The sequence below is a fragment of the Micromys minutus genome (assembly GCF_963924665.1).
Source record: "Micromys minutus genome assembly, chromosome: 9".
NCBI classification, from domain to species: Eukaryota; Metazoa; Chordata; class Mammalia; order Rodentia; family Muridae; genus Micromys; species Micromys minutus.
In genome coordinates this window covers 65,851,780-65,864,689 of record NC_137978.1, presented here as the reverse complement: position 1 = coordinate 65,864,689, position 12,910 = coordinate 65,851,780, and the positions used below count along the sequence as shown (strand labels likewise).

The 12,910-nt window shown below is 51.5% G+C and overlaps 1 protein-coding gene across 1 annotated transcript in view; it reads right to left on the bottom strand.

Annotated features, from left to right (window-relative positions):
• The window catches only part of MEGF6 (multiple EGF like domains 6), a gene marked incomplete at its 5' end in the record, with an annotated part of 93,894 nt that overhangs the window by 72,369 nt on the left and 8,615 nt on the right, over positions 1-12,910 (bottom strand). Inside the window, one exon of the mRNA XM_080920734.1 lies at positions 11,716-11,825. Coding sequence (XP_080776860.1) covers positions 11,716-11,825 — 110 coding nt within the window. The remainder of the gene's footprint in view (positions 1-11,715; positions 11,826-12,910) is intronic.

The window sequence follows — 12,910 nt, the reverse complement described above, 5'->3', positions numbered from 1 at the left end:
ACACCCAACCCTGCACACCTCTCTGCATCCTATTCCACATGCTCACCTCACCTACTTGCACATCTATTGCACACACACACGCACACGCACACACACACACACACATACACACACCTGAAAACTGGTCCCAAACACCCATTTCTGTACACCCTACTATATTACCACCCCTTCCACCACCCGGCACACTAGACGCACACAAGCAACCTCTACTTTTCCCAGGCGAGGAAATCCTCTCTGTGAAGGCAGCTTCTACTCATACGGCCACTACTCTACAAAGCCAAGCACTGTGAAGTGGCCAGAGGACCAGTCCTCCCTATGTGTCCTGGCCTGTGAGGGTTCAGAGGTGACACAAAGCAAGCCATACTCACAGCAAGGAGGAACTTCATCTCCTGGATCCACCCCAATCCCCTGAGGCTAGCCCCGTGATGAAAAACAGTGAGGTTGCTATTGTAAATACCAATTCTGGAGCCCAGTGCCTACGGCTACATTGACACAGATGTCAGGACCTAAGATGGCCCTAAGTGGACAAGGGCCACTGAGTCACTCATACAGAGAGCAGTACGTGTGTGTGTGTGTGTGTGTGTGTGTGTGTGTGCGCGCGCGCGCGCGTGTGTATACACACACATATACACACAATATGTGAACCCACATAGCACACATTGCCATATACCCAGGCCAGCTGCACCCACACTGCACGCTGAGCCCCTGACAATGACAAATATAACTGAACTCTGATTGGCTGGCAGTGAGGTCAGGGACCCCACATCCACTCCAGCCCTTCTCTGGGAGCAACCCCATCCTCAAACACCATGGTTGAACAGAATGAGCTCCGAGGTCACAGCTGCAGAACCCACCATCAAGACCCATGTCTCTCAGAGCCCCCTTTCCCATCCGCCTCAAACTGGCTGTGAGGAGCTGGAAGATTCCACTAGAAAAGGCCACGCTGGGAACAGTCATCCCACCTCCAACCACATTCTTCTAAGGGGCTCAAGTCACCAAGCTGGCACACAGCAGCCACCGTTCAAACAAAGGACACCAGTGCATGTACCATGGAGAAAAGGAAGGACCATGCAGAGGGATGCAGGACCCAACTCCAGCAGCCTGTCTATCATCTGCTTTCTAGCCCTAGAGGGAAAGGGAGGGGCAGGGACTAGATGACTAGTCAGCCCAGCAGTTCTGTGTCACACACTGTAACTTGAAATGTCCCCCAGTCGTAGCCATACCTAATCACAGCTAAATGGAACCTGTAGGTGGAACAAAATCCTAATTCATTTCTACAAGGTACCAAAGACAAGCCAAAGCCTGCTGCGATGGTTTATATAGGCTTGGCCCAGGATGTGGCACTATTAGGAGATGTGGCTTTATTGAAGTAGACGTGTTACTGTAGGTATGGATTTAAGACCCTCATCCTAGCTGCCCGGAAGCCAGTCTTCTCCTGTTTGCCTTCAGAACAAGATGGAGAACTCTCAGTTCCTCCTGCACAATGCCTGCCTCGATGCTGCCATGCTTCCGCCTTGATGATAATGGACTGAACCTCTGAACCTGTGAGCCAGCCCCAGTTAAATGTTGTCCTTATAAGAGTTGCCTTGGTCATGGTATCCACACATGGAAGTTCCCCTTGGCCATGATGGTACCTGAGTTACATATCTGGCAGAAACCATCTAGGAAAGGTTATGACAGGCAAGTGAGTTTCCCATGGCTGTGATGGATGAGCTCTGAGAATTCAGGGTCCTTAGAGACTTCATCTCGGCTTCTTGCTGCTGAGATGCCTTTCCTGTCACTGTTACATAGCCCAAGGATTTCTGAGTATCAGCCCACCCTACTGGGTAGATTTCCGGCAGAATCAATATGAAGATGTACTTTTATATAATCGTGCTATTTAGACAAATTGATGATTTCATAATTCCTGATAGGGATTTTATAGAATCCCTAAATTGATACGAGTAACCCCAAGCCCCCTATAGAACAAAAGCTGCAAATCGAGCCCTGTAAACCTTCATGTGTCATGGACCAATTGCACTAGGAAAAGGAAACAGGTTTGGAATGAATTTATGATCAAGAGAAACATTTCTTCTAGGTTAGGGACGAGTCCACTATCTGGTAACTGAAGGCCATTAAACTGGAAATGGACAAGTTTTGTAGGTATGAGCACTGGTAATAAAAATATTGACAAGTCTATCTATACACAACTTCAAAATAATGAGACACAATGCAGATAATTTGTCTCTTGATAAAACCATGATAGGACCTAAAAATTATTGTTTTAAACTTATAATGAACTTATGAAGCTAGTAACAGATGAATGTTATCTGTTTAGTCGGGTATTCGGTCGGGTATCAGTCTTAATGGAAAGACATGTAAACAATTCTGCTGTAACTCCTCAAGCCTTACCTTACCACTGCCTTAAACGTACCATGAACTTATGAGGGTAAAAACCATATGATGGCTCAGTGGTTAAGAGCACTGGCTGTTCTTCCAGAGGTCCTGAGTTCAAATCCCAGCAACCACATGGTGGCTCACAACCATCTGTAATAAGATCTGATACCCTCTTCTGGTGTGCCTGAAGACAGCTTCAGTGTACTCACATATATTAAATAAATGAATCTTTTTTTAAAAAAGAAAACCATGTGATAAATTATCCAAGTGTAAGTACCAAGAATGACAATAAAGAGGTGATTTTTGCCCTCCTCTGTTCAATTAAGTATGTGTGTCTGTGTGTGTGTCTGAACTTTCTCTCTTTTCCTCCCTTCCTTCTTTTTGCTTTGCTTTTCTCTCTGGCTCAGGAAGAGTTAAGGAAGTCTAAGCCTCCCCAGCTAAAAGCCTGAGTCAAAAGAGATATGAACTCAAGTAACTAAGCTTTCTTTTTTCTTTCCCTCTGCAACTATCAGTTGGGAGTTAAATTGCCAGAAACCAGTGGCCGTTAGCCACAGAATAACAAGATAGTTAAATCGTTAAAGCCATCAGTTTCTGGCCCCCAGAATAGTAAGAGAGAGTTCTGAGGCCAGAGGTCATCAGCCTTTGGCCCTCGTCCATACTGTGTGCTACCTCAGTACCTAAATACCGGGCTGGTCCCCAGCACACATCAGCAAATTGAGAATCGAAGTCTGGCTCATTGATCTTTATGCCAGAATATCAGTCTGGGCTTCCCAGGTCATCAGTCAGGAAGCCTGATATCCAGAGACCTCCATTCCAAAAGAGTCAAGGTGGCCACCCTTGGGTGGTAAACAGGTGCTAGCCAGACACCTGACTCCTTAGTCTCTGTTCAGGGGACAGGGAGGCCTGTCACATTAGCTCCAGTGACCAGCACCCTACAGTGTTATAGTAGGGGTCAGGGAGCATGGCCTGCTGCGGCCCCAGGGATGCTAAAGCAGGTAATGTCTTCCTGTTTTTTCAGGCTGAGCCCAGCTCCATGTTAAGGGCCTGTTGCCCACACTGTGCCTTCAAGAATCCCTTGTCACCCTCCCAGGCCTTTCCCCACTCCCTCTCCCAAAGAAGCATCCAATTCTGGAGCAAAGAGGAAAAGAAATAGCTTCTAAACACTCTAACCAGACCCACTGCCTTGTCTCTGTGGGCATCACTAGGCTGTCCTTGCCAAAACCGGAAGCATGACCTATAAAAGGTAGAGACATCCATACAGTGTACTGCAAGTTCAAGTATGCTCTCTCTCTCTCCCTACTCCCCTTCTCCTCCCCCACCCATCTCTCCCACCTCCTCCCCCTCCACCTTCCCCTCTCTCCTCTTCCTCTTTCTTCTCTTCCCCGCTGTTTCCCCCTCCTCACTCCTCCTCTCCTCCCCCTCCCTCTGTGTGTGTGTGTGTGTGTGTGTGTGTGCTGTGTGTGCTGAGTGTGCTGTATGGTGTGTGTGTGTTGTGTGTGCTGTATGTGTGGGTGTAAGTGTGTGTGTTCTGTGTGTATGTATGTGTGTGTTGACTTAGCTCAGTGACAGAGTGTTTGTTCAGCAAGCATAAGGCTCTGGACTCGGTCCCCCAGCATGGGCAGAGGAGGCGGCAGCAGGGAAAGGACCGTCAGGTAGGCACTGTTGGCAACAGACAGAAACACACAGCATCACACATAGTAACATGCCGTATGTTATGATCGCTATAAAAACATCAACCAATCTGCTGAAACCTGGGCTGGGACGGGCCGGGGCAGGAAGCCTGTCTAGAGCCTCCTCCCAGCTGCTGACTGGGAAGAGACCCTTGAGAACTCCCTTGAGTCTGAAAGGCAAGGTCTGTGGAGGGACTTAAGATCATGTCCTCTGACACCCAAGCAGGTGGAGTCCCTGTAGCTGGAGAACACAGCAACCAGCTGATCCCAGACCAGACCCCCAGCCCCCACTGCTTACTCCGCTGTCCAGACTGTTGACACCTGAAACTTGCTGGGGTTGGCCTTGGTCACACGCCCCGCCCAACAGCTGCCTCACTACCAGGAACCTTATACATATGGAACCCATTTCAGACAGCACGTGCTGTGTGCCGAGGCTCTGGATCTCCAGGGAAGGGCTGGGCAGGAATCACAGTGTACTGAGCCAAGCCCAACCATAGATGGACCACAGAAGACAAAGGGAGCATCCCCCTGCACTCTGGCCTCTGCCTAGGGTCAAGCCACCTGCCAAAGCCAACAGCCACATCAAGCTTGAGAGCCCAAATCCTGTCAATAGGAAGGACAAGAGGAGGCTCTAGGGACCCACACTTCATAAGGTAGAAGCCTACAGACCCCCACCCAGCCACCCAGCAACAGTGGATAGCACATAGATAATTTAACCCAAGACTTCCAAAATGAAGAGCTCTGTTGGACACTCAGGACCACTCAGGGCTCCAAGTGGTTGGTGTCTCCTCCTGATCTCACAGCCTGTACCCCACCATGTGCCTGCAGACCCCAGAGCTAGGCTCATATTCCCAGACTCCAACCGCAGTCACCACCAGGAGCTCCTGGAAGGGCTTGGGGAGTGAGTGACTCAACAGTGTGGCACTTGCCTGGTGTGTTTGTACAAGGCTGTGGGTTCCATCCACAGCGTGGCAAACAGCTAACCTATGTGGATGAATGAATGATGTTCCTCCCTCCCCCCCACCCCCACACCCTCATTCCCTGTCCTGAGGGAATCCTCAGGACTGTACCTCAGGTGAGAGAACCCCATGGAGATTAAAGCTGCTCGGAAGAGGCTCCCAGCTCCCATAGCTCATCAGGGAAGCTTCTTTTCCTCCTACTGGGCTGCACCATCTAGCCTTGATGTGACTGTATGTGCCCTGTTTATTTGATACCCCTGGGAGGCCTGCTCTTTTCTGAGAGGAGGCAGACAGGGGGACCTGGGGGAGGGGAAGGAAAGGAAACTTCATGGGATATAATAAAGGAGAGAAGAATTAAAAAAAAAAATCTGGGACTGGAGAGATAACTCAGCAGTTAAGAGCACTGGCTGCTCTTCCAGAGGTCCTGAGTTCAGTTCCCAGCAACCATATTGTGGCTCACAGCCATCTGTAATGAGATCTGATGTCCTCTTCTGGTGTGCCTGAAGACAGCTACAGTGTACTTAAATATGATAAATAAATAAAAACCTTTTTTATAAAAAAAAAAAAAAACTCTGTATTTAATCAAACTGTAAATCCTAAAATGAATGAATAAATTTCTTGATTAAATAAATAAATCTTAATCTATACACACCAAGAAAACTGTTTCCATGTTACATTCTGTCCTACATGTACTTTATGCTTATGGTAACTAGTGCGATTTCAATGCATGCTATCAAACCTCTAAAAGAATTAAGTACTGACAAAATATATTCATATAGTGTTATACCAAAATGCCTTTAAAAATCTGTACATGTATCCCTCTTTTTATTAAAGTTGTAAGAATAAATAAATAAATAAATAAATAAATAAATAAATCTTAAAAAAATAAAATAAAAAAGGTTTTCATGGCTGTGGTGTCTCTTCACAGCATCAGAACACCGACTAAGACAGGGAGTGTGGTAGAACACCCATATGCGTGTGAGCTTACGTCGTACAGGTGGGCACACAGTTACACAGACAGGAGTGGGTGAGGCTTCTCAGTGTGCATGAATGTGCACAAGGCAGAATTCGGCTGGTTCACCCGGGTAGACTGTAGTTCAGGTACACATGCATGGGAATCATGCCATGGGAACCTACCGGGGACTCCGGTCACGTGACCTAAGCTACTTAAAGGAAATAACAAGAGAAGGTCACAGTGGCACAGTGTGGCCCTGTGGGCTCTGGGAGCAGGTCCGATGTGGAGGAAGGGAAGCCCAGGTCCTGGGAGTTGGCATATCCATAGCTGACAGGAAGCCAGAATGGAAACAGCAAAGGAAAACCAGAAGCTGAGGCGGGAAGCAGAGAGGAGCTAGGGTCCAAGTGACCTTCCTACAGCTCCTCCTGCATATCCCTGACAAGCCAGCCAGAGAGCCCTGGAAGTCCCAGGAGAAGACCTGACACACCAACAGCGGGACACCAAGCCCAGGCCTCGTCCCTAGACATCCAACTGTAAGTGCCACACTGTTGGGACACCCAGGTGGTGAACAGAAAGAGGTTTAGTGTGACAAGTGCCTCCACCTGCCCACAGATATAAGAAAGCACCTGGCCTCTTTCCAGACAGCCTAACATGTCACCCTCCCTAGCACCAAGAAGGCAGCAGTGGCCAGGGAAGGCCAGGACCTGAGGAAGTCTGAGAGGTCACACCACAGTGTCCTCCAGACTCCAGGTGCCTGGGCAGAGTCAAGAGCCTCAGCTCTCTTCCTGCACACACAGGGACCAGGGCATGAGAGGCCCTGGGTGTCCAGCTTTTTGGAGGTAGGGTAGGTCTAAGTTCCCATCTTCCCAGCTGCCTCTCACTCCCTTGGTTAGTCTGACCACACCCCAGCTCCATGCTAGTAAGAAGGGTTCCTGCGCTGACCCTACCTCAGCCCTCCACAGAAGTCTAAGCTCCTCACCCCCAACCAGCACTAGCTCCATTTTGCCCAGCAGTTGAGGACCTGCACCATGTGGTTGGTTAAATGGCACCTTTGCACTTTGTGGGCCCTGGACCCCAGATCGTGGCTGCCAGCTGTGACAGCTAGTCTTGTCAACTCGGCACGATCCAGAATCACCCGGGAAGAGAGTCTCAGTGAGGAACTGTCTGGATGGTGTTGGCCAGGGGACATGCCTATGAGGGATTTTCTAGACTGGGTTAACTGAGCTCCACCCAGAATGTGGGCCGCATCACTGTCTTTCAGGGACAAAAATGAGAGAGAGCTGAGCACTGACATCTGTCATTCCTGTGATTTGGACAGCGGAGGCAGGGGGATCAGAAGTTCAAGGTCATCCTCTGTTGCACAGTGAGCCTGTGGCCATCCTTGGATGTACGTGACTGGCTTCAGAGGAGAGGGGGAGATGAGCAGGGTTCTGATCCCAGCACTCAGGAGCCAGAGGCTGGCAGACCTCTGTGAGTTCAAGGCCAGCCTGGTCTACATGGTGAATTCCAGGCCAACCAAGGTTACAGATTGATACTCTCTGTCTCAGAGCAAGAGAGAAAGTGAGGAAGGGAGAGATTGAGAGACAGAAAGAGCGAGAAGCAGATTCGACACCCTTGCGGAGTTCTTTCACAGTGCCCTTCATACTCCACGGAGCTGAGGCAGCTCCTGACATTTGACCTCCTCAGCACAGTGGGCCCTCACTCCCCAAGCTGAGCATCACCATGAATGTCAGAGGGAGCCAAGCTAGAGCTTCACCCCACAGGTCTCTTAGGAAATGGACACAGCTGGATGGGAGTCGGCTGCTAAGAACAGGCACCTGGTTAGCTGTGTATAGAGTCCCCTCCTCCCGTAGTGGGGGAAGTCCCCACATAGACCCTGAGCATCTATAGACCTTAGGAGGGTCCAGGCAAAATTTGTCACCTACTTGGGATAAGAGTGGAGTTCAGGGAAACAGGAAGCAGAAGGCAGAACAGCAGAAGGGGGCGAGGTCCAGCCACACCCACGCCATGGGGCCCGACAAGGGCTCTCGGGAAGCCTGGTAATTGGCCCTGACACCCCACCCAGCACTTTTTCTTTCTGGTCACCTCCCAGCCACAATCCCATAAATGGTCCTGGGAGAAATCACAACCCGATTAGCGGTTTCCTGCCATTCTCTAGTCTCCATCACTCCATCACCCCAGCACAAACACCTCGAAGCTCAACGACCCGCAGGCCGACACTGTCCTCCTCCAGTTTCCGGGTCGCGGGAAGAAGGAAACTTCACAATGGCTGGGGAGGGGCTGGTGTTAGCAGCCAGGGCACTGCCCTTCCCACTGGAGGGAGCTAGAGGTGAGGGGCGAACAGGGGACTGTGCCCCAGCCCTTGAAATAATGAGAACCTACCTCTCCTGCAGGAGAACTTCTAACCCCAGCTAGTTCTCGCTGTTCCTAGCTGGCATGCTGCCTGGGAGGGAGCCGTGGGCGGTAGCTTATCTTCACAGCTGACCCTCTAAGGGCTTCAGGCACTAAGAGCATTGGAGACCGAACTCTCTAAGGTAGAAGTGCTCTACCTGCACCTGTCCTGGCCTCTCACTCACAGCAGTGGAAAGCAAAAACAAAGCTGGAATGAGGCTCCCCAGGGTCCCCAGGCCACAGGATGGAGAAGCGCAGAACCCGACTGCTGTGAGGGAACTTCTGCATGTATCTGGGCTCCACAGACCTTACTAAGAAGGGAGGAACTACCCTAAGCCACTAAGCCATTCCAGCAGGCTATCCCCAGGTCCCCATCCCGGAGGTCACGGCTTGACACAGATCCACCTGAACCTTCAGCAAAGTGACCCTGTGTGCGGTTGTCCCCACTGTGAATAGGTATCCCGTTCTCCTTTAATAACGGCTGGACACGTGGACACGGCTCCTACTGTATATCACCCACTAGTCTCCGTGAGAAGTTACTCATTGTGTCCACGGCTCTGAGGTGGACGTTGTGGTGTCTCACTAGCCCCAGCTGACGCCCCACAAGTCACAGAGTACAGAGGGAACTAAGCCAGGACTTCCGGCCTCCATAGCCAGGCTCCTACAGGGTGGGCACTTAGCCCATTGGTAGCCGCTTGCTCTACATTCCTGCCTGGCCCAAAGCTTCCACACACAGGCCTTCAGAGAGGCTTGAGAGTGTGACTCACAGCATGCCAGCTCCAGACCATGACCAACCCTGCCTGCCCTGCCAACCAGCCACTCCTGGGATGCTCCTCACCTGTCCCTACGCCCCCTGCCACACTAACCATCTGTTTACTCTCAGCCAGCCTCTTCACCAGTCCATAGGCTCCCCAAGGCAGGCACTGTCCCTAAGATACACACACACACACACACACACACACACACCAAGCAACAGCTCTGGGTAGCTAGCAGAGACACCCCAAGAGACGGTTGGTCTAAGGAAGCAGAATGTGGCCACCAGGTCTCCAGTCCGAGGGAGGGGACAGGCCCCAGTTGAGACCTACACCAGCCCCTCAAGGATGGGAACCAGACGGTCATAAACAAGGAAGGCGAAGAGTATCCGGAGACAGAGATGCTGGATCACGCGCTCTGCCTGTTGGGACCTTAAACAAACAAGGTCAGACGCAGAACTAAGAGAGTCCTTTGTTGAAAACAAGCTTCAAAACCAACAACTAAGGAGCTTGGGTTCTGGAAGGAGGTCTTGCAGCCGCTCACAGGCCATGCGACAGCCAGAACCCTGCTGGTCCCTGATAGTTGCCCAGGGGAGGTGTTCCACAGAGACCACAGCCTCACCAGGGCTGGGTGACCCTGCTCCCAGGCCAGGAGCTACAAGCCACCTGATCTCTCTCTGCTTCAACATGTTGGCTACGGCATGGCGCATTCACAGACAGGTGCAGCTAACAGGACAGCCCCACTGCTTCCATCAGCCAGACTGGGGACAGACAGAAAGGTGTTCACGGCCAGGCTCACAGACATTACCATAGATGCCTCCCACCTTCATAATGACCTTATTGCCTACAAAAGCCAATACCTGTACCCTGACTCCACAACACAACAGGGAGACAGTCAGCCTGTGCGAATGGTTCAAGCCTAGCCTGCCTCTGCCAACCCTCACCCTGAGATGTTCACCAGATCCCAAGTAATGACTCAGAGGGGACATGGGGCTGACCTGCTCTCCTTTCCCACCTCATCCTGCACAGAGCATCCCTGCAAGAAGCTGTCCATTAGCCATGTCCTCTGGTCCCAGTAAGCCCCAGGGCTCCACTTGCCTCAGCCATTCCCCATGCTCCGCTACTGTCTCATCCCAAGTATTGGTGCCTCCTCTGTCAGGCCCAGGGGATGCCCACTTCAAAGCAGAAACTTGGGGGACTTCAATACCTGTGCCCCATATAAGCCATGGGAAGCAGGGACACAGCAGACAACCACAGAAGAAAGGGAGATCCCGGTGTTGGGCCAGAACACCCCAACCTGAGGGTGTGCTGGCCAGCAGCCCAGTCTTGTCACCTCCAAGCTGGCCCCCTGTCCTCTTCCCTCTGCTCCCTTCCGGAGAGTGACTCATTTCCCTCCTGGAAAATAATCAGCAAGCATCCCTTCTCTGGTCCCTGTTTCTCACTGGAGTTCACCTAAGGACAAGGTGCTAAGTTTCTAATGGTGGGGACGTGAGGGAGCCAGAATCCCACCGCTTAGCCTTCAGTGTGAGGAGTATGATTCCCAGACACACCAGTGACTCCAGGAACTACCCCTCTAGAGGAACACCACTCTTGCCTGACAGCCACCTGTCCCCATACCCAATGCCAGCCACCTGTCCCCACATCCACTGCCAGCCACCTGTCCCCACATCCACTGACAGCCACCTGTCCCCACATCCACTGACAGCCACCTGTCCACACATCCACTAACAGACACCTGTCCCACATCCACTGACAGCCACCTGTCTCACATCCACCTGCCAGCCACCTGCCCTCACACTCACAGACAGTCACCTGTCCCCACCCACTGACAGCTACCTGTCCCACATCCACCTGCCAGCCACCTGTTCCCACCAACAGCCACCTGTCCCAGATCCACCTGCCAGCCACCTGCCCTCACACCCACAAACAGACACCTGTCCCCACATCCACTGACAGCCACCTGTCCCACATCCACTGACAGCTACCTGTTCCCACCCATTGACAGTCACCTGTCCCAGATCTACCTGCCAGCCACCTGCCCTCACACTCACAGCCACCTGTCCCCACACCCATTGACAGCCACCTGTCCCAGATCTACCTGCCAGCCACCTGCCCTCACACTCACAGACAGCCACCTGTCCCAGATCTACCTGCCAGCCACCTGCCCTCATACTCACAGACAGCCACCTGTCCCCACCCACTGACAGCCACCTGTCCCATACCTGCAGGCCAATGCCTCTCCATCAGCTGCTATAGTTATGCTCCATAGGCAGGAATCTGTTCCTTTGTCCCTGCTAAGGGCAGATGTTCCAGTCTGCCTTCCTCCCTCTTAAGGAACACAGCGCCAAGCCAGCTCTGCCTCCCCCAGTTCTACCAGACTATGCTGGGACTCTACTCTGCCTTTCCTGTCTGAATTCTGCTCCAACGATCTTGGGCAGACAGAACTGTGGTGCTGGAGGTCCCTGGGTATCTCTCATGTGACTAAAGGCAGAGGCTAGGAGAACAGAAGCCATGGACCAGTATCCAGAGAGGCAAGGATAGGTAGATGCTCTCCGGGACACATGCCTCTGTTCAGAGCCTGCCCAGTACCAGCTGAGAGAGAGGACACTCACCTGAGAGGCAGCCTTCCTGGCCGGGTTTCTGCCTCCAGCCGGGACAGCACCTGAACACTGTGCGGGCCTCTGTGGCATATACCTGTCTGTAGCTCATGTAGTACACAGTCCTAGAACAGAAGAGACAGGTTGTGTTGATCATTACGGGGTCAGCGCTGAAGCTCTCAGAGTGCCCCAAAGATAGATGCTTGCCAATGCAAGGTGAGCAGGCTGAGGAGCCCAGGGAACATGGACCCCACATACCAGGGCTTGGCTCCTTCTGTTTTCTTCACAGGATGGCTCTAACAGCCCGTAGGGCGACTGGAGGCCCCATTCTTCCCATCCTTGCCTGCCTCAACCTCAGTCCCTTGCTCCAGTAATGACCAGTAAGACAGATGGCTGCTGTTGCTGGTTGTCAGCTCTGTCCATCTGTCTGTCAGTCATGTCCCTCTGTCTGTCACTTCTGATACTAGGTTTGTACACTGCCTCCCCCAAGTCCATGCCTGCCTACAATGGGACTTGCCTAGGTGTGATGGTTTTTATATGCTTGGGCCAGAGAGTGGCACTATTAGGAGAAAGTGTGTCACTGGGGGTGTGGGCTTTAATACTCTAGTCCTAGCTGCCTGGATGCTGCCATGTTCACACACGATAATGAACTGTAAGCCAGCCCCAATTATATGTTGTCCTTTTGAGAACTGTCTTGGTCACATTGTCTGCTCACAGCAGTAAAACCCTAACTAAGACACCAGGGAACAAAATCTGTTTAACCCATCATCAGTTAAGATGGGGACACATGGTGGGTAGTGTTACCTTGAGAATACAAGAAAAGCATGTGGAGATGAGGCAGCTACTGACACCCCAAGGTAGACATGACAGGACAGTGGTACCGAGTGGGGGACAGAGACAGCTGCTCCCTCAGAACCTCAGCCCTATACTGTGACTTCCAACTTAAAAATCTGGCTTGTCCTTTTAATTTTTATTTTGTGCGTGGGTGCATATGTGGAGATGATGTTGGGTGTCTTCTACTTTATTTTAAAGATTTATTTATTTATTATATATAAGCACACTGTAGCTGTCCTCAGACACACCAGAAGAGGACATCAGATCTCATTGTAGATGGTTCTGAGCCACCATATGGTTGCTGGGATCTGAACTCAGGACCCCTGGAAGAGCAGTCAGTGCTCTTAACCACTGAGCCATCTCTCCAGCCCCCCAT